At 38.3% G+C, this 20,843-nt stretch overlaps 1 protein-coding gene and 1 long non-coding RNA gene across 2 annotated transcripts; both read left to right on the top strand.

Moving 5' to 3' along the window:
• Nucleotides 1-2,955: 2,955 nt before the first annotated feature.
• Nucleotides 2,956-20,249, top strand: LOC120739364. Its single transcript, XM_040041114.1, has 5 exons — nt 2,956-3,259; nt 19,541-19,816; nt 19,897-20,001; nt 20,076-20,091; nt 20,171-20,249. The coding sequence occupies exons 1-5, from the start codon at nt 2,956-2,958 to the stop codon at nt 20,247-20,249; spliced, it is 780 nt and encodes a 259-aa protein (XP_039897048.1).
• LOC120739394 lies at nt 4,067-5,525 on the top strand. Its single transcript, XR_005697196.1, has 3 exons — nt 4,067-4,136; nt 4,260-4,349; nt 5,052-5,525. It is a non-coding gene; the product is annotated as an uncharacterized LOC120739394 (long non-coding RNA).
• Nucleotides 20,250-20,843: the final 594 nt, after the last annotated feature.

Here is a 20,843-nt window from a genome sequence, read left to right as displayed (position 1 = left end):
TCAGCCAATGCACTGGTTTCCATGACAGAAATGTGCCTGTTGTTAATCCAGTGCCACAGAAACTCCCTAAGATCATGGGTATGCAGTATGTCTTTATGAGATTTACTAATCATTACATTTAGTTTTTATTTGCATTTTACACATCATGCCAATATTTTCAGAGTTATGGTTGTATCACAGTATTACTCAGTGTGTTTGTTTTGTATGACCTTGAATCATATTTGACTTGTCGGTGAAGGTTGATGACTGTAACTGTATCTGTTGGGTAGATAGCTTGGACTAGGAGGACTGTAAGGTGCTAGTTCAGATTTGCCGCTACCACTCCCCGGAGCGTCGGCCAGAACACACCGCTAAAGGCCCTTGAGTGGTGTGAAGACACCGAGGATAGCGCAGACTCTTGTATTGATTTTACACAGGTGGGAGTGACAGTGGTATTGTCATAGAAACAGGTATGTATACAGGTTTAGGTGTGTGTGTGTGTGTGGGGGGGGGGTGTCGCTGAAAAGAACAGAAAGAAAATACTATATTATTAAGGTGTTCATATCAATAACTCAGGAATACACCAACATAAACACACCTTTAATACTATAGGCCATATTACCCACGCCTCACGCATAGACCCACTGAGCGCTAACACGGTACACGGTTATACCCAACCACATGACAGGAGAGTTAGCTTAGCTTAGTTTAGCACCTATTAGCTGCACGGAAACATAGTCATTTCCCCACTAAACTCAGGCACAGTCCCAAAAACATCTTATTATCACTTATACTCACACATCACAAACTTACTTTGCTCATTAACGCACACTTCTCAAGAAATAACCAACTCCCTGCAGGTAATCTGGAGCAGAAAAGTCCCTGCCCATTGTCTCTCTCATACAAAGCGGTGGGGTGACCGCGAATCTCCGCAAAGACCTTCTCTGGCCCTGAATGACGCAGGCGACTGTTGACGTCCTGGACAAGCAGGCGGGTGACTGTGAATGTGCCCTGTACTTGTTCTGTTTCTTGACGCACTGTTCAGTCATACGTTATCAGTGCTGTATCACTTCCTGTCATCTGGAGTGTACTTAAAAATGTGTCTTATGCTCTGTGTCTTTAAAGCTTGGCCGGTCAGCATGGCGTCACTAGGATTGCAAAGCTTCTTTTGAAATGTCACCAAATATGTTGCTGTGATGTCTCAGGGTTTCATGACATGTGTTTCCCTGAAAGGCCTGAATGAGCGTCCAAACAGCTCAGTTGATTCTGCTGAATGATGAGTGTTCATGGTATGAGCAGAAAGAAATGCTGTCATTCTCTCCACTTCCCCATATTTCAGAAAAAAAAGATTCATAATATTTCAAAAATCCCAAGCCAAAGAACCCCAGAACATTTAACTATGTTCATAATCTTAGTTTATGTTACTTGTTTGTTCAAGTAAAATTGAATTCATTTCCAAAGTCAGTTTGTCCTGTGACACAAATGGGTTTGTGTGTGATATTTCAGAGCTATTCAACAATCAGCAGTTTAGTGACATAGAAATAAAAAACTAAAATCTTAAACCTAAACGTCATGATGAGGACTCTTTTTCAGGCTGATGATGAAAAGTCCCCTTATGATACTAGTATTGGTACTTATAGTTGGGATTGTGGTGCTATGGTCTAAAATCTAAAGTCACAATAGTCTTAAAAAGTATGTAATGTTAGCAAACAAATTAGCATAGGTTTTTACACACAGGAGTTCCTGCATTTGAAATTTAAATGATGTCCATTAAGCTGTATGTAGTACATACACATCCTCTTCCTCAGACGTAAGAAATAAGAATTTTGCATAATTTTTTGTATAGTACCCAGAGCCATGAAGAAGGATCACGAAAAAACTGTTAACAGATTTGACAATCCACTTGACTAGACCAAAACCATTTCCTTTAAAAACAGGATTGCTCATGGGCTGCTCTTTTCAGGTAAAGAAACCCTTCAACAGACTTGTCTGTCCATCTCAGTGTTCTTTAATATTCACAAGTGTCATTTTTTCATGCATCTCAGTATTTACATGCAGTATATACAGACAGAGTGGTGACTGTGGTGGAAGAAACTTTATTCACCACAAACATGTCAGCTGCAGCCAGTGCTTGATCTTGAACATTTAGGCTACTTTCTGTAAGTGAAGCTAACAGTGTTTTAGAAATCCTCTTAAATATCTTTCATTTAACTTTGACTTCAGTGTCTTATAGTTGAATTCTTAAGTGTGTGATTGCTTTGATCTGTATACATAAGGCCTGATTATGACCACTTCTTCTGCTTCTATTTTGATGGTATCCTCCCCCACATTTTTTTTCCTGGCGCTTACTGTTGAAGACACAGTTTGAAGGATGAGAAGAGGAAACAGAGGTTGTTTCTCCCCACAGAGATGGTTGGTAAACAACGTCATCGTAGCTTCGTGCACAGCATTGTGCTGCTGCTCTGGGTCTGTCTCCACTGTAAGTACACCTCTGCTTCCAGATGTTTGTGACATGTGTTGTATTTGTTGCCTCATGAACTCTGGTACATGAGTGAGTTCAGAAGACAGCAGATAGCTGCAGCGTTGCCATTTCTGAGTATGGTTGTGCTAAAGTATTTATTATTGTTCTCGTTGCTACTAATCAACAATTACCTTTAACAGACATTTTGTAGTCAGCAGTTGAATTGGCTTATCTGAGTGGCTTAAACAGCTTCTGACATTTAATTTCTTTTTTAATCATTTGCTATTATATGAAAATTACAAAATTATGAATTCATGTTTGTCCACAGAAAAGCATCAACCCAAAAACATTTCATGGAGCCATAATGTAAATATTTTTGCTATGTTCAGACTTTTTTTGTGGCAAGTCAGTTGTATCAGTGATGTCATTTATGTGAAATGATGTTCTCATTCTGTAAAGAGACCTTTGTTTTCTGATTTGGTTGTTTTATAATCAGTTGTTTGTATGTTTTTCAGATGTGGCATCCAGTGGAAAAACACATCATTCATAGAAAAGTTGGAGAGACTGTGGAGCTTTCGTCAGGCTTACCAACTGAAGGTGTGACTGCAGCAACATGGAGATATGGAGGAATAACAGTTGCAGACAAACGTGTGGGTGTTCCTAAAAAATCTCCATTTAAGGACAGATCAGAGCTGAACCTCACAGACTTTACTTTAACAGTGAGAAAACTGACTCTTCAAGATTCTGGTGATTTCATTTTTGTCTCAGAGGTGAATTATGAGCAAAGGCCTTCAGTCACCATCACTCTGCAAGTTCATGGTAAGAGACTTTGTTTTTTCTTTGTTTTCTTTGTTTTTTCTTTGTTTTTAGACAATATATACACACAGTATAATGAGGGGAAGGGAAACAGGTGGGAGCACATCCAGGGCTAATTATAGATGACGAAACAGAGGAAGTAGAACTAGACACAAGACACTAAAATAAAACAGGAAGAAACAGAAACACCAGAAACGAGAGAAAGGCAAAGAAACTTGGAAAGAGGACACATCAGAAACATCAGACAGGCATGATAAATATAACAAAACCAGTATACCTGGACTTATCTAGAATATAACCAGAGAAAGAAAACTAACTGGTCCCAGGCAACAATACATCATCAGGGAGCAGGATGGAGAGACCAATGTCACCTGCACAGTTTTCAAACATCTCAGTGAGAAGTCTGCATTTCAAACAGTGAAGTGCAGCAAAGATCATTCACACAGAAAGAAACAAGTATGTGGAGAGTGACTGAGGTTGTGAATACATGTAACTGCTCTGCTTATATAATTTATTATTACTGTTTGTGATTTCAGAGGACAGCTGTTCTTCTTCTCTTCTCATGTTCATTGCTGGGCTGTTTACTGGAGTATTGATCACTGTTCTGTTGCTCTTTCTGCTTTACTGCATAAAGTCAAAGGGTAAGAGCTTTTGCTATTACTATTAAAAATGTTCTCTTAATCTCCTAATCTTACAATACTTTCTTTTTTTTCTACAGGTCTATGTCGCAAAGGTGAGTGTAACTCGTCAGAAGCAGTAATATATAAAAATACTTTTATTCTGGTGCTAATAACATATTAAAATTATTTCAGGCTCACACAGTCTGAAACGATCAATCAGGAAGAAAATCAACAACATGTGTACACAGCGCGTTCCCACGGTCAGGTCTAACACTGTTTATGTGCTAACATCAGTCATATTGTATTGTTTAAAAATGATCAAATGTTAGATCATTTATCAGTGCAAATTATTGTGACTGAACCTCATTGTTATTAACTTGCAGGTGATCTTTGTGTTTATGAGACAATGAGGCCTCTGAAGATGCTGGACCAGGTACAATATGGCAATGATGAGCCGTGAAAGGAAATTTCAAGTAAATCAATTCATTTAAAATGTTTTTAATTTCAGGTAGATCACAAACACAGTAACATCAAATCAGACATGAGGTACTGCAGTACTGCACTTCATCATTGTTACTTTAGCATCCTTGATCGCTTTGGTGCAAGTGTGACATCAGAAAAGTCACAAGGCAATTCTCAAATCAGTAACACATTTTCCACACCTACATTAGACTTTCCCATTGTTTTTGTGCACACAGCTATTGTTTCTGCACTTACTTCACTGGTAAAGGTATCTGTTATCATGCTGATGATATTCTCATCTAAATCTCAAACCTCATCAAAATATTCCGTCCTTTTGTCAGTCACAACTCACTTTCCTGAATACTATCCAGTATTGCATCAATGTTTCAATCAAATTACTTCATGCTTTTTAGAAATATGTATAAAAGAGTAAATACAATACATTTTACATTTAACAGATAGAAATATAAACTTGTGTCACAGCTGCAGTCTTGCCTGGAGATTTTCATCAACATAAAAATAAATATGCTGTGCTGTCATCAGACTGCCCCATTTTAACATTCAAGAGTTAAACAATTACATATTCTGCTGGGCTGTTGATTTTCCAGGAGGGTTATTTTATTATTTTTCATCATATACACCGAGACAACAGCTTTCTTGCTTTCTTACATTTTATCATGTTTGTTTATAAGTTTGTTTTTTGTAATTCACAGAAATTGAAGCCAAAACTACTCGCAGAAAGCAAAAAGCAGAACCATGACAGCAGGACATAGAAGATGATGAATCACAGCAGGAAAGGATGAAGGGGAAAATTTAGCCATGTTGGACAGTGATTCAAACTGTTATTTGTTTTATGTTGTTTTGTTTTTAATTTTTTTAAGAAATCTTGGATTTTCCAAAATTTGATGTGTAACTACTTTTGAGATCTGTTTTTGAAACAAAAAGTGTAAAATAACCTTTGTTGATTAATTCTATGGTTTTTCTTTCAAAATGCTGCAACTTAGGCAAAGACTGTTGTCCCTACAAACTATCAGTTGTGTACTCTACAGAGAGGAATTTTCTTTGATATTGGGCCACTGCTGTGTCGCTTTGAACATGTACACTGCAGAAACTCAAAATCTTTTACCAATCTTGTAATCTTGAACCAAGTATATTTGTCTTATTACTAGTCAAAATACTTTTTTCTCCTATTCCAAGCAAAAATATCATGTATAAAGTGAAAAAAATCTGCCAATGGAACAAGTGAAAATTCTCTAGTTTCAAGATGCACTGTCTAAAAAAAAGTTCCTATATCTCACTGAAATGTTACTCTTTAGATAATTGGGTCTTATTTTAAGTGTGATGAGATTATTTTGACTAGAAATAAGACATAAATACTTGGTTCAAGATTACAAGATTGGTAGAAGATTTAGTGTTTTTGGGGGGTTAAAAATTTTTCTTTATTTGTTTAATGAATAATTTTTAAAAACTTTCCTTGTTTAAACATACACCATGGGATGGTCATTCTTTACTTGTGAAAAATACATAAAATATACATATATCATGTGAGGTCCTGTCTCCATGTACTTCTGCAATTAATCACTGGACAGCTGAACAGATATGTTTATAAATAATATGATTATAGTCCATTTTTCTTATACATATTTTTTACCTGGGGGTAGAATTGATTGTGAACTGAAAGGGAAAGTCCTTATGAACTTGCAAATTAAAAACATGATGCATTTATGGTAACTCTTTTTTCATTTTTATTTAAGAAGAGAATTTGTTTCACTGTGTATTGGCCGAGTCTGTTTCTTTTCTTGGAGATAATTTCTCCTGCCTTAAAGAAAATCCTCTCACGTGGAACACACGATGCTGGAGTGCACAGAAACTGGTAGAGATGCAGGATTACAGTCTTTCTGGGTCCCACAGACGATCACCTAAAAAGAATAAACAAATCAAATTGCTGCACATTTTGTAGAATAACATTTTAAGATTATTTTAAATTGTAAAAGTCAAATGGAAGTGTTTCTAAAGTGATATAACGATATTTATATTATCAAAAGCAGATTTTTGACATTTATAGTTTTTCGCATTTTCAGATAAAATAAACACACAAAACAAAAACAAACAACAACAACTGAAAGCTGGCAAACTCACTGGATTGACCAAAATCAACTCAAAATACGACACGACATTCTGTGTTCTGTGACAGAAGATCCTCTCTAACTCGATGGCTCCATATCTCTCAATTGAATGATCAGTAGTTCGTTATCTCTCACCATCAAAACACTTCACAGATTCCGCGAATGATTCACTTCCTTATAAACCATTAAATCACTTACGTTCTAAGTCACTGATCATGTAACTCTGGCCAAACAAATCACGCCTTGACACAGCGCTTTTGAACCAGTTTGTTGATTTTTTTGACAACAAAACACAGCTTCAAACGGGCCATCACTAGTTTTTAGTATGATGTCCTTCATCCTGACCCCTGTAACTCCATGTGATTGCATTCCTTTCCTCCCTCCTCCTGTGGTGAATTTCTGTTTCAAAGCTAAACAAGAAAAAATGTAGTAAAAGGGTAGAAAAATACACAAGAGCTGCACCGAAGTATCTCAACCATCCAATGAAGAGCTTTGAATTTCATTCAAGAAGCGTGGAGAGTTTTTCCTGCAGACTCAAAGGACTAAAGGTTTGCACAAGGATTCAGTCTGTGTACAGTGTACTGAGGCTGGAGATAATTGTAATACCTAAGCTTAACTCCTGTAGACCCTTGTTTCTGTATTTTATCGTATAAATCTCTCTGTCGCTTCTGTGTTCATTACAATCCAACATCACATGCTGCACATTTAAACTTTCTTGTCATTATCTCTTTTTGAATTTTGGTTGAATTTAAATCGCAAGCTATTCCTAACCTAGAGAGTATGACTCCTTTTCTATTTTTACCAACTGTCGGATCTGTTAACCAAACATTTCCAACCATAAAACCACTGCTAGCATCACTAACCCGAGATACTGTTACATTTTTCTCGTTGCTCATTAGTCACAATGATGTTAGTCTGCTGTGTGAGCATCACAGAGCTATCTGATTGACACATAGCATCATGACTTTTATGTTAATGCTTGTGTGTTTACAAATAAACCCGTTGCTCCGACTTTCATGAGGAATAAAGTTGTAGCTAATCACAGATGACAGGGACAGACAGAGAGTACTTTTTTCAAGTCACAAGTAAAGTAAGGGATTACAATAGCAAACAAGGTATTTAAAGCCTCCACATGTGCTGCCAGAGCAGCCCGTTCTGCCTCTATCTTTAGCCTGGCCAAAGATGTGGTTGAAGACCAGAGATGGGCAGTAACGCGTTACTGTAATCCGATTACTTTTTTCAAGTAACGAGTAAAGTAAGGGATTACTATTGCAAAAACTGTAATTAGATTACCTTTACTTTCCCGTAGGAACGCTGCGTTACTGCGTTACTAAAACCGTGATTTTTTTGCGAGAATGTCTCATGACAGTGATGTAAGCAAGTGCCACGGTCGTGACAACAGCTGTGTGCAGATCAACAATGGATCAGTATGGGAGAGAGTATGAGCGTGCAGCGTTTAAAGTGTGGAAGTACTGACCTTACTTTAAGTTTGATTCCATAAAAAGTGACAAAAACATTAGCGTCCGTTGTGCGTGGGAAGAAAACATCTTTTTACAGCGAAAAAAAACCCTAAACTTCCGAGCAAGCACCACGTGCGCAACGGCGTAATGGGAAATTCACAGAGAAACTGCCGTATCCTTCCACTGACCGCTGCGGCACACCTGCACCAGGGTAAACCTCCGCCTACCCCACTCCTGCTTTACAGGTGAAAATAGAGCAACAGGACCGCTAGTCTTTGACTTTATTTATTTTCTGCTGTGTTTTACTTGCATCTATTTAAAAGACTGAGTTTAAACACAAAAAATATATATATTTTTTTTATGTGCTGGAATGTGCAGAAAATAGATTTAAATATTAAACAAATTTCTTCCAGTCAGAGAATGGTGCATATAATTAATTTTTTGCTTGATGCATAAAGTTAAAAGATTAAAACTGATAAAAACAAGTTTAAAAAAAGAGACTTTTCCATTTGATTACATTTTGTATGATGGATTATGTAGAAAAAGTAGAATTGGGCTGAAAGATCTATCACTTTATCACCTATTCAGATTGTAAATCGTGTTTTTAAAAAGTAACTAAGTAACTAAGTAATTAATTACTTTTGAAAATAAGTAATCAGTAAAGTAACGGGATTACTTTTTTGTGGAAGTAATCAGTAATTAGTTACTGATTACTTTTTTCAAGTAACTTGACCAACACTGTTGAAGACACAGCAGAGGAGGTCTGGCTGCTTCGATGTGTCTTACTGTATCTGGATAACATCATTGAGGCAGTGTCTGCAGGCTCGACTTCATCATCAATTATTCTTGCCACAGCTGCTTGCCTTTCCACTCTTTTCAACCATATCTCTACTTTCTCAAAAAAAAAAACCCTCCTCAAATAGCTAGCTTTTGGCTCATACTACTGTGTCTGAACATGAAGACGTTCTGACTCAGTCATGTGATTTTTAACTGCATCAATGTTTTTACAAAACTCAATATACATTTTTGAAAAGTCCGTGGCTAATTTAACAGACACTTCTTTAACATTGCCATCATCCTCCAGAAGTTTCTCAATCTCTTTAATCTTTGTCACTTTTAGCTGCTGAAGCTTTTCCTCTTGTGCCTTAAAGGTATGCTTTGAAATTATCTTTTCCATCTGCTCCATATTATTAGCGCTGCCACAAACTCTTCAATGCAATTAATCCTTTATGCAAATTATGCACCAGTTAAGGCAGAAGTCTGTGGTGTAGATGTTGAAGAGAAACAGTTCTGAGTTCTCCAGCTTGTCCTTCAGAACTGTGGGAAGAATGGTGTTAAAGGCCCTGGAGAACTCAAAGAACATGATTCTCACAGTGCTTCCAGCAGTCTCCAGGTGAGAGAGGGAACAATGTAGGAGGTGAATGATGGCATCATCCACTCCAATGCCAGGCTGGTAGGCAAACTGAAGTGGGTTCATTGAAGAGCTCACCAGGCCCGAAGCTGAGCAAGGACCAGCCGCTCCAGGGTCTTCATCAGGTGGGATGTCAGAGCCACCTGCCTGTAGCAGTTGAGGTCCTTGGGGCGTGAAGTCTTTGGCACTGGTACAACAAAGGAGGTTTTCCAGAGCTGTGGGACTCTCCCCAGCGTCAGGCTCAGATTGAAGATGCGCTCCATCACCCCACACAGTTGATCTGCATAGAACCTGACGACCCTTAAGGTGATGCCATCTGAACCCGCAGCCTTCTTGGCTTTAATGCTCCTCAGTTCCTCAACCTCACTGAGAGAGACAGGCTGGAGCCTTGTGTTGGATGCTGTGGTTGGGGGTGGGGGGTAATGAGCAGGTTGAGTAAATGAAGTGTGAAGTGGCTGAGGTGTCAGAAGTGGAACAGCAGCAGTGGGGTTGGGTAGGGATGGGTACCGGTATCCATTATGGCACCGGTTCGAACATAAACAGTAGTAACCAGACCAAAAAGCAGCGCACATTTCAGTGCTTTATTTCGGTGCTTTTTTTTTTCCTGAGATGTCACACACTTTGGATTCTAGCCAATCATTTTACCTTTGCAAGCATAGTAGGCGGGCCCAGGTACGTACGTTCTTTTAGAGCAGAGCTACAGATTAAAAATGCCCAAGGCGAAGTGGTCAAAAGTCTGGCTATACTTCACAGCAAAAGATGCAAACTCAGCAGCCTGTAACAAGTGCTTTAAGGTGATACCGTGCAAAGGAGGTAACTCCTCAAATCTGACGACGAACCTGGCGACGCATAGCGTTTTTTTTAAAAACCCGAGAAATGCACCGTGTTTGATAGCTTGCTGCGAGACCTCACACCGAGCACATCTACTGTGGGTGTGGTGCCTGTTATCGGATCCGGATTTAGCAACATCCCCCAAGAACCCGAAGAGTAGAGTCCTGGCCCCTAGCCCTGCCAGTGTAGCAGAAATGATGACGGATGATGATGGCAGCAGCAGCAGCCGTTCTTCTCTACGTGAGTAGCTTAATGTTGTTCGTGTGTAATTTACGTTGAGTAGGCTAACCACGTTATTAAATTAGTTCATGTAAGGTGGACTAACAAACACTGTCGTAGTTACATGCGGCTGTCTTCTTGTTTGATGGCAGATACTGTCAGGGTCCCTGTGTCTACCCGGTCAGCTCATGTGGTTTTTTTTTTTCATTTTGTTCCTGCTCTCTTCCTCCCTCTCTTTCCCTCCTCTCTCTGCCTGGGCGGAGCTCACCTGTGGGCTCCTGGTCGCAATCACACACCTGTGGCTGATCACCTGAGAGTGTTCCAGTCCCTTTATAAGATGGCAGCACTGTATTTCTTGTCGCTGGACCGTTGCCGACGCTTGTCAGTGTAAACCCCAGCTCAGTTTACTCTTGTGTTTTTCCTCAGCGATCTTCCTATAGTAATCCCTTTGTGTTTCTGTGAACAGATTCCCTGGACCAACCCCTGTGTTACCTGAGCAATCGAGTGTGTGACGTTTAGCATGAGCTCGTGTTTTCTGTGGAGTGTGAAGAGGAGCGTGAGGCGTGGACGGAGTGTGGAGTGTGTGTGGACTTCCGCGTCTTTTCCCCCGTTCATGTGTGGATCCCCGGAGCTTGTCCTTCCCCCCACTTTGTAAATAGATCACCTGGTGTTGCTGTGAATAAAGACTTTTGTGTTCTCAATTCAGAGTCTGCGCGTGAGTCCGTTCAGTTCCGTTGTGACAGATACTCCCTTCACCCTGGCCAAAAAGGTTAAAATGACCAAAGAAAAAGTGGAAAACAGCTAAACATGAGAGGTTTTTGGACAAAGTTTGTGTTCTCCATTCTTTAAGCACCGGCACGTTTCAAAAGTACCGGTTTGGCATCGGTATCGGCTTAAACCTAAACGATACCCATCCTTAGGAGTGGGTGAGTCTGCAGCCAATGTTGGAGACTGCATCCTGGATGAATCAAACCTGTTAAAGATTGTAAGAAATTGCGTTTTCTAAGGAGAGCGCTCGAAAGCACTCTCCGCCTGTGAGTAAAAACAAAAACCAAAAGAAAAATTCCCCACCCTTTCCTATTGGTGGAAAATTGTACCATATCGACAAATCAAAAAATGATATGGCAACATGGCATTTGTTTGTTTAGGAAGAGGGGGACATTTTAGGAGTGACCACAGCGACATAGAGAGAGCGAAAGAGAGACAGACTGAGAGTTTTGAGATGTGAGAGATTTGTGACGTTTAGCTTAGTTGGAGTCTAAAGTAGGTGTGTTGTGTTGTGTAGTTAGTGTATAGCCTAGTCGATAGTTTTGTTTTGTGTGTCAGAACGATGATGCGACTGCTGAATGTCCCAGTTGCTACCCAAAAAGCCACCAAAGGCAGATTGCTGTATAAACACTGTCTGCAGGTGGAAAACAGAAGGAGTGATACACCTCCAGCTGTCAGGCCTGCAGGTATCAGGCTTGTGATGTTCTCCTTTATCCTATAGTGGACAGAAATTATTATTTTTTTATTTTTGTCTGCATTTTTAGATAAATAGCTGCACATAACTCCATATATTACTCCAGTGCTTGCTTCCCTTCATTGGCTTCCAGTGCGTTTTAGAATTAAATTCAGAATCTTACTTTTGACTTATAAAGTGCTAAATGGCCAGGCACTGGACTATTTGTCTGTTTTTTTGTTTTGTTTTTTTGTTTGAAAATGCAAACTTATTATTAGCGCCATTAGTATCATTTGAAAAAAACAAAACTGACTTCTAAAATTTAAAAAAGTGTAAATTAATTTCAGAAAAACAACAGTTTTCTCATGATTAAAGCTTGCAATACCAGACGGCGCTCAGCATTTACTGAGAATGTATACCACCAAGGGGGAATCATCTTTTCTGTTTCTATCTCTCATTAGTTATCAGTTTTAGGCTACAAAATATTCCATATCTCCCTCTGAAATACAAAAGTTACAACTGCCCTGAACCCTGCTGATATCCAGGGATTGTGTTGGAAGAGATGCAATTTGTTTTATATTCATTGGGGCGATCGTGGCTCAAGAGTTGGCAGTTTGTCATGTAATCGGAAGGTTGCCAGTTCAAGCCCCAGCTCGGACCGTCTCTGGTCGCTGTGTCCTTGGGCAAGACACATCACCCGTTGCCTACTGCCCAGGGTGGCTGTACCTACAAAGTAGCTTGCCATCACCAGTGTGTGAATGTGTGTGTGAATGGGTGGATGACTGAATGTGTAAAGCGCTTTGGGATCCTTAGGGACCAAGTACAAATACAGGCCATTTACCATTCATTGTGATGGTACATGAAGAGTAGGTGTGGTGCAGTTTGTGCAAAAAGAACAAAACACATTACAAGAAATAAGTAAATATGTCACAACTTAACTGGCCTCAAACAACCACATTAGAATCCTCTTAAGGATTTGAATCTATCTAATTCTGTTCTGCAAGAATGATATACGCCAATTCTTAAATGTGTCACAAGATGGTGCTCCAACACGGGGGATGAAAGTATTTTTGAGCAGGCAGCTGGTCAGTTGTCAGACCTTCACACAATACACCGATTAAAGTCACATTAAAAGGTGAAGGGAACACCTGAATAATCTGGCCACACGGGTCATCACTAACTAGTGCATAAACTAAATATGGCTATAACAAATTTCTAAGTGGCAAAAATCAGCTTCATAAACATAATATATTCAAAATCTCACTAATGTGGGGTTCACCCAAAGCTCACACTGGGATAAAAGCCATGGAAGGCTTTGTGGATTTCTCAGACAATAAGTATAAACTAACTTGTGTTAAGCTTCAATAGATTAAGTGGCCAAAATGCCTGTTTTTGCTCTGTAAGTACTGTTTTCTAATCTCAGTTTATTATAATAGAGGAAGAGGTTTTCAATCGCTCTATCACATCTCAGTTAATACTTATAAGGAAATGCCTCTACCACATGCTGGCATTGAATGCAACGCTCCTGTAATGCATTTACTTTTTTACCTTATGCCAGTTTTTTGTGTTTGACCTGCATCATGGAAAACAGACTGTGTTGATCAGGACTGAGGAGGATGTTTAAAACGTTCAGAGGCGAGAGAATCACTGCTGGATGCAACAATGGAGCTCCTACATATGGTAGGATTTTTTCTCCAATATTGTGAGAGTGGACACTACAGAATGAGGAATCACTAATTTATCTAACAATTAACTCATTAGATAAGATAAAAAAGAGATAGCATTCATGGGATTGTAGTTAATTTGAGAGAACACAAAATAGCATTATATGCTGATGATGTCCTCTTGTACGTCTTGTACCAGTCCATCCAAACATTTTAGATTTGCTAGGAATGTTTGGGACATATTCAGGTTACATCCTCAACATTGCTCAGAAGTTTAGGGGTTTTTTCGCTGTAAAAATAAGTTTTCTTCCCACGCAGTGAACAGCGAACGCTAATGTGTTTGTCACTTTTTACGGAATTAAACTCAAAGTAAGGTCAGTACTTCCACGCTTTAAACGCTGCACGCTCATACTCTCTCCCACACTCGATATATTATCCATTGTTGATCTGCACACAGCTGTTGCCACGAACGTCACACTTGGTTACATCATTGTCAAGAGAAAATAACAAAAAGAAAAATCACAATTTTAGTAAGGCAGTAACGCAGCGTGCTTACGGGAAAGCAACAGTAATCTAATTACCTTTTTTGCAATAGTAATCCCTTTACTTGTTACTTGAAAGTAATCAGATTACAGTAATGGGTTACTGCCCATCTCTGGTTACATAGCACAAAATGTCTTTCTAATGCTTTCATATCAGAACAACCTTCCTCAACAGTGACCCTCTCAAATCATCTGATCAAAGCGAGGATTTTGATGTTGTAGCACATAAACCTGGAAATAGCCTTCAAGTACAACAAAAATTTGTTAAATATTTACCTCATAAAAAACTAATTTATACTTTCTTGGTTAGCATCTTCTTCTATATTGTCTACTTGTTTTAGTTACCCTGGTCACATCTTTAATTTAAGTTTTACCGTTTTGTGTGAAAGAATGTCCTGTAACTTGAGATGTGTACATATGATATGTGGATTTCAATGCTTCTGTTTGCTATGGAAAGGAAATCAGGTGGCCGCTGTCCACCCACAATTTACAGGAAATTCTACAAATTCCTTTAAGCATTTTAGTCAGACTTTTTTCAAGCTTACACACAAAGATGTCTTCATCAAAGTTTTGCTCAAAGCAGGGTCACCACCAGAATTTTTTCATAGGAGTTCCAGTTTTATTATGCTGTTTTTAATTACAGATTACTAAGTATAGAAAAAAGGGGAGAAAGAAAGAGGAACAGCAGGATAGTTATGATCAGTGATACTGACTGACACCTTCTTGCCTTATTTCCTCTGCTGTCAGCTAATGGTGCAGCAGTGCTTATGTTGCTTTTCTGTTTTTAATATATTGAACAATACATGACTAAATATTCCGAATCAAATTTTAAGATTTAAGAGTATAATTACAAAAAACTAATGAAATTGAAATCATAAAATAAATCATATATATATATATATAAATATTAGAGATAGACCGATCCGGTCCGATACTGACCTAAATTACTGGATCGGATATCGGCAAGAATTAAAAAATGTAATCCGATCCATTAAATATAAAAAAAAAAACACCTCACAAAACTTGAGACATGGCGTAACTCGGCTCATAACAGTAGAGTATGCGTCAGGTGATAGAGCAGCTGCTTGTATTTGGAGCCTCGCTACCAAACCAGCATTTCATCTCCGAGAAAGTTATCCCAGAGAAAAGTAAAGCAAGTGTGTAAATTAATCTCTGAATGTTTGTAAAGCGTTCCCATGTTAAGCTTAACAACCGATATATGGAGCGACTGCCCCTACCTCCCTGCCTTCCCGCTGCTACTTCAATCCTGAAACTGCTTAATGATCAGCTGATCGGCTTTTCTGTCGCGAGTCCGTCTCTCTTCTTTGTTTTTGGCCCAGTTTGCACCAGAAAGAGGAAACCAGCGGCTGAACAACAGCAGCACGTTTAAGCTTGATAATCTGTTGTTAGAATTTATTTAACATTACTTTCTACACCAGGATCTTTTTCTACGCAGCTGATGGCTGGTAACTGTGCAGGGGCGGATCTAGCACAGTTTAGCCAGGGGGGCCGATAGGGCATGAACAGGGAAAAGGGGGCACAAAGACATACTTTTCTTTCTTATTCTCATTTAAAATATCTAGCTTTTAATAAATGATTATCTGAATCTTACACCCAAAGTTTTAAGCTGATGTAAAATGTATAGAAGTCCATTACTGTTTAAAGTAACTGTTAAGTCTAATATACCCTAGTAAGCTATAGTACTTTTTCCTTTGGGAAGGTACCATTTGTGAATTCTGCAATTCTGTTGAAAAAAGATGTTGAATCTATTTAATTATTCTTGAAAAATAATTTATTTCTGTGCATTTTATTTCACTCTGCATCAAATTAAAGTTAATTACATCGATTAAGCATCATGAGGTGGGGGGTGGTTCCCTTTTTTTTTTTTGCTGGGAGTTTGCAACCCTATTAGTTAGGTTGCTTAATATTTCTGCTAAGTACTCCTTAAAATACCAGAATAGGGAGGATGGAGTAGGTTTAAGTTTATTAGATTGATGAGTGTTGCTGAACTATGAAATATTTTGGGTGCAGTGTATCTTTTTACATACAGGTATAACAGAATAGCTTTTGTTTTGTTTTTTAAACTTGAGTATGAACTTATACAAAATGCAGCAAGATATTAAAGAAACTGTTTTATTGATTAAAAACACACTATATCGGATTCATATCGGTATCGGCAGATATCCAAATTTATGATATCGGTATCGGACATAAAAAAGTGGTATCGTGCCATCTCTAATATATATATGTAATATTTATAGTTTATATATTTCATCAATATTTTATTATTTGTATTATTAAGCCAACATATCCCTTTCAGTGTTGATGGTACATATTTTCAAGCTGTCAAATCCATGCAACACTATACCAGCAAAGATGCAATTTTTGGAACTGAGCTGGAAGAGGTCCTGAGCTAATGCACTGGTTTCCATGACAGAATTGTGCCACCTAAACTCCCTAAGATCATGGGTATGGCTTCATGGTATTTACTAATCATTACATTTAGTTTTTAATTGCATTTAACACAGCGTGCCAATATTTTCAGAGTTAAGGTTGTAACACAGGTCTTGTAATATCGATATTATTGCTTTGATGGGAATTTTATTGTAAAATAAATGAGCATAAACTTTCAAATTAATCAGGGTTGTAGAGATTTCTTTCAAATTGTTTTTCAGGGTGTGTCCATGAATGTGTCCTGTACTTGTTCTGTTTCTTGACTCACTGTTCAGTCATACGTTATCAGTGCTGTATCACTTCCTGTCATCTGGAGTGTACTTAAAAATGTGTCTTTCGCTCTGTGTCTTTAAAGCTTGGCCGGTCAGCATGGCGTCACTAGGATTGCATGACTTCTTTTGAAATGTCACCAAATATGTTGCTGTGATGTCTCAGGGTTTCATGACATGTGTTTCCCTGAAAGGCCTGAATGAGCGTCCAAACAGCTCAGTTGATTCTGCTGAATGATGAGTGTTCATGGTATGAGCAGAAAGAAATGCTGTCATTCTCTCCACTTCCTCATATTTAGGGAAAAAAAATTTCATAATATCTGAAAAATCCCAAGCCAAAGAACCCCAGAACATTTAACTATGTTCACAATCTTAGTTTATGTTGTCAGTGTGTTTGAGTTGCTTGTTTGTTCAAGTAAAATTGGCTTTTTTTTCCAAAGTCAGTTTGTTATGTGAAATAAATGGATTTGGACTAGTGCATGGACTAGTGGAGTCAGCTCATTGGGTCAGCAAAGTCATCCTTTTCCTCGAATGTAGTGTAGATGAAAAAAGAAAATGTGCACATTTTATTTATATACTATATAGAGCTATGAAGAAGCAGCACGAAGATACTGTAAACAGATTTGACAATCCACTGAACAAAGTTTCACTCTAGTCTATCGCTCTAGACCAAAACCATTTCCTTTAAAAACAGGACTGATCATGGTCTGCTCTTTTCAGCATCTGTGCATCTCAGTATTCATGTACAGTACATGCAGAGTGGTGACTGTGGTGAAAGTGACTTTATTCACCACAAACATGTCAGCTGTAGCCAGTGCTTGATGATTCCTCTTGTATGACAGAGCAAAACTGGGGCTTCTTTAAATGTTTAGCTTATGACCGCTTCTTCTGCTTCTATTTTGATTGAAACCTCCCCCAATCTCAGTTATTTTTAGGGTTTTTTTGTGGTTACTTGTGAAGACACAGTTTGACAGATGAAAAGAGGAAACAGAGGTTGTTCCTCTCCCCACAGAGATGGCTGCTGGACGACGTTACCGTAGCTTCATGCACAGCATTGTGCTGCTGCTCTGGGTCTGTCTCCATAGTAAGTACACCTCTGCTTCCAGATGTTTGTGGCATGTGTTGTATTTGTTGCCTCATGAACTCTGGTACATAAGTGAGTTCAGAAGATAGCTGCAGCATTGCCATTTTAGAGTATGGTTGTGCTAAAGTATTTATTATTATTCTAACTGCTACAAAAAAAACCAATTATCTATAGCAGACATGTTCTTTGAATTCTTGAGAAACAGCTTCTGACATTTTATTTATTTATTTTTATTCATTTGCTTTTCTATTTATATGAAAATTACAAAATTATGATTTCATGTTTGTCCACAGAAAAAATATTTTTGCTATGCTTAAATTTTTGTTGTGCCAAGGCAGTCATATCAGAAATGTCACTTATGTATGATGATGATCTTCTCATTGTGTAAAAACATTTTTTTTTTTTGTCTGATTTGATTGTTGTTACGTTAATTATCACACTTTGACGATTCAGGCAATTTAGATCCACTAACATGTTGAAACTTTCATTTTTTGTATGTTTTTCAGATGTTGAGACTTCCAGTGGAAATCATGTCATTCACACAATAGTTGGCGAGACTGTGGAGTTTTCGTCAGGCTTACCAACTCTAGGTGTGACTGAAGCAATGTGGAAATATGGGAGAATAAATATTGCAGACAAAGATGTGGGTGTTCTTAAAGGATCTCCATTTAAGGACAGGTCACAGCTTAACCCTGAAGACTTTACTTTAACAGTGAGAAAACTGACTCTTCAAGATTCTGGTGATTTCATTTTGTCTCAGCGGTGTTTTTCAAGCAAAGGCCTTCAGTCAGCATCACTCTGCAAGTTCATGGTAAGAGACTTTGTTTTTTCTTTTAAAAAAGGTTCCTGATTACTGTTAATGAAAAGAAACCCTGTGAGCCTAAGAGCTTGTCTTTCTCCTTTAGAAAAAGAGAAGTAATCTTACAAGCAGCTTTACTGCTGGGAACTCAAAGAATAAACTTCATTAAAGGCAGGAGCTAATAACCTGAAAAACAGGTACTTACAAGAGAAGCACACAGGAGGATGGACTCATAACTCGAGGAATAACACAGCAAAGTGGAAGAAAATTAATATTGGCAATATATACACACAGTATAATGAGGGGAAAAGAAACATGTGGGAGTACATCCAGGGCTAATTATAGATAACGAAACAGAGGAATTAGAACTAGACACAAGACACGAGGAAGAACAGACACTAAGATAAAATAGGAAGAAACAGAAACACCAACTGGACACAAACACAAAAAGGCAAACAAACGTGGAAAGAGGACACATCAGAAACATTAGACAGACACGATAAATATAATAAAACCAAGATACCTGGACTTACCTAGAATTTACCCAGAGAAGAAAAACTTACAAAACCCTACAATATTAAGCACATTGAGGCAACTGTTGTTGTTTGCAGCTATATAAGTAAAACGGAATTAAATTAAGTATAAACAGACTGGAGGAGACAATAGTGACACAGGAAGAATAGGAATCACACAAGTAAACTCACAACCCTCAGTCCATGACCCAGCGAGCATGACAACATGACACAGTAGTGAACAATACTCATCTGCACTTAATGATGTTAGTTATTGTTAAGTGGCCTAAATTTACATAATGCATTTGCTGAACTCTGCACAAACATCTACTTTCATCTGTGATTCCAAAGGTGACCTGACACGCTTTCTGTCTCCTGTTTTCTCATTAGAGCCCATAACTAAACAGCCTGACATTAAAATCAGTTCTACCTGGATTCCCTCAAATGAATCATGTAAAGTTCTGCTGGAGTGCAGCACAACTGGTGATGTCAGCTACAAGTGGATTGTGGGAAACCAAACACTAACTGGTCCCAGGCAACAATACATCATCAGGGAGCAGGATGGAGAGACCAATGTCACCTGCACAGTTTTCAATTATGTCAGTGAGAAGTCTGCATTTCAGACAGTGAAGTGCAGCAAAGATCATTCACACAGAAAAGAAACAGGTATGTGGAGAATGACTGAGGTTGTGAATACATGTAACTGCTCTGTTTATATAATTTATTATTACTGTTTGTGATTTCAGAGGACAGCTCTTCTTCTTCTCTTCTTGTGTTCATTGCTGGGCTGTTTACTGGAGTATTGATCACTGTTCTGTTGCTCTCTCTGCTTTACTGCATAAAGTCAAAGGGTAAGAGTTTTTGTTGTTACTATTAAAAATGTTCTCTTAATCTCCTAATCTCATAATACTTTCTTTTTCTACAGGTCTATGTCCCAAAAGGTGAGTGAAACTCATCAGCTGCAGTAATATATACAAATATTTTTATTCTAGTAGTAATAACATATTTTAATTGTTTCAGACTCACACAGTCTGAAACAATCAACCAGGAAGAAAATCAACAACATGCGTACACAGCTCTTTCCCATGGTCAGGTCTAACACTGTTTACGTGCTTTCCTCAGTAATATTATACTGTTAAAAATATAAAAAAATCTTTCAGGTGACCGAAAAAATGTTAGATCATTTATCAATGCGAATTATTGTGACTGAATCTCCACTGTTATTATCTTTCAGGTGACCGTTGTGTTTATGAGACAATGAGGCCTCTGAAGATGCTGGGTCAAGTAAAGTATGACAATGATGAGCCATGAAAGTAGCGGAATGACTCTGGGATTTCACGTAATTCAATTCATTTGAAATGTTTTTAATTTCAGGTAGATCAAAAATGCAGTAACATTAAGTCAGATATGAGGTGCTGCAGTATTTCACTGCTGTTACTTTAGCATCCTCAACTGCTTTGGTGCAAGTCTGACATCAGAAAAGTCAGTCTCACCAATAATAAGGGAGTTCTCAAATCCGTAATGCAATTTCCCCACATTCATTAGACTATCCCATTGTTTTTGTGCACACAGCTTTTGTTTCTACACTTACTTCACTGCTAAAGATATCCGTTGATGCATTCTTCATCTAAATCCGACACCTCATCAAAACCTTTTGTACTTTTGCGAGTCACAACTCACTTACTGTCCAGCA

Source organism: Simochromis diagramma, unplaced genomic scaffold, assembly GCF_900408965.1.
Source record: "Simochromis diagramma unplaced genomic scaffold, fSimDia1.1 OVJJ01000370.1, whole genome shotgun sequence".
Lineage (NCBI taxonomy): Eukaryota > Metazoa > Chordata > Actinopteri > Cichliformes > Cichlidae > Simochromis > Simochromis diagramma.
The sequence above is the reverse complement of the archived record's forward strand: the minus strand, read 5'-3'. Positions and strand labels throughout refer to the sequence as shown.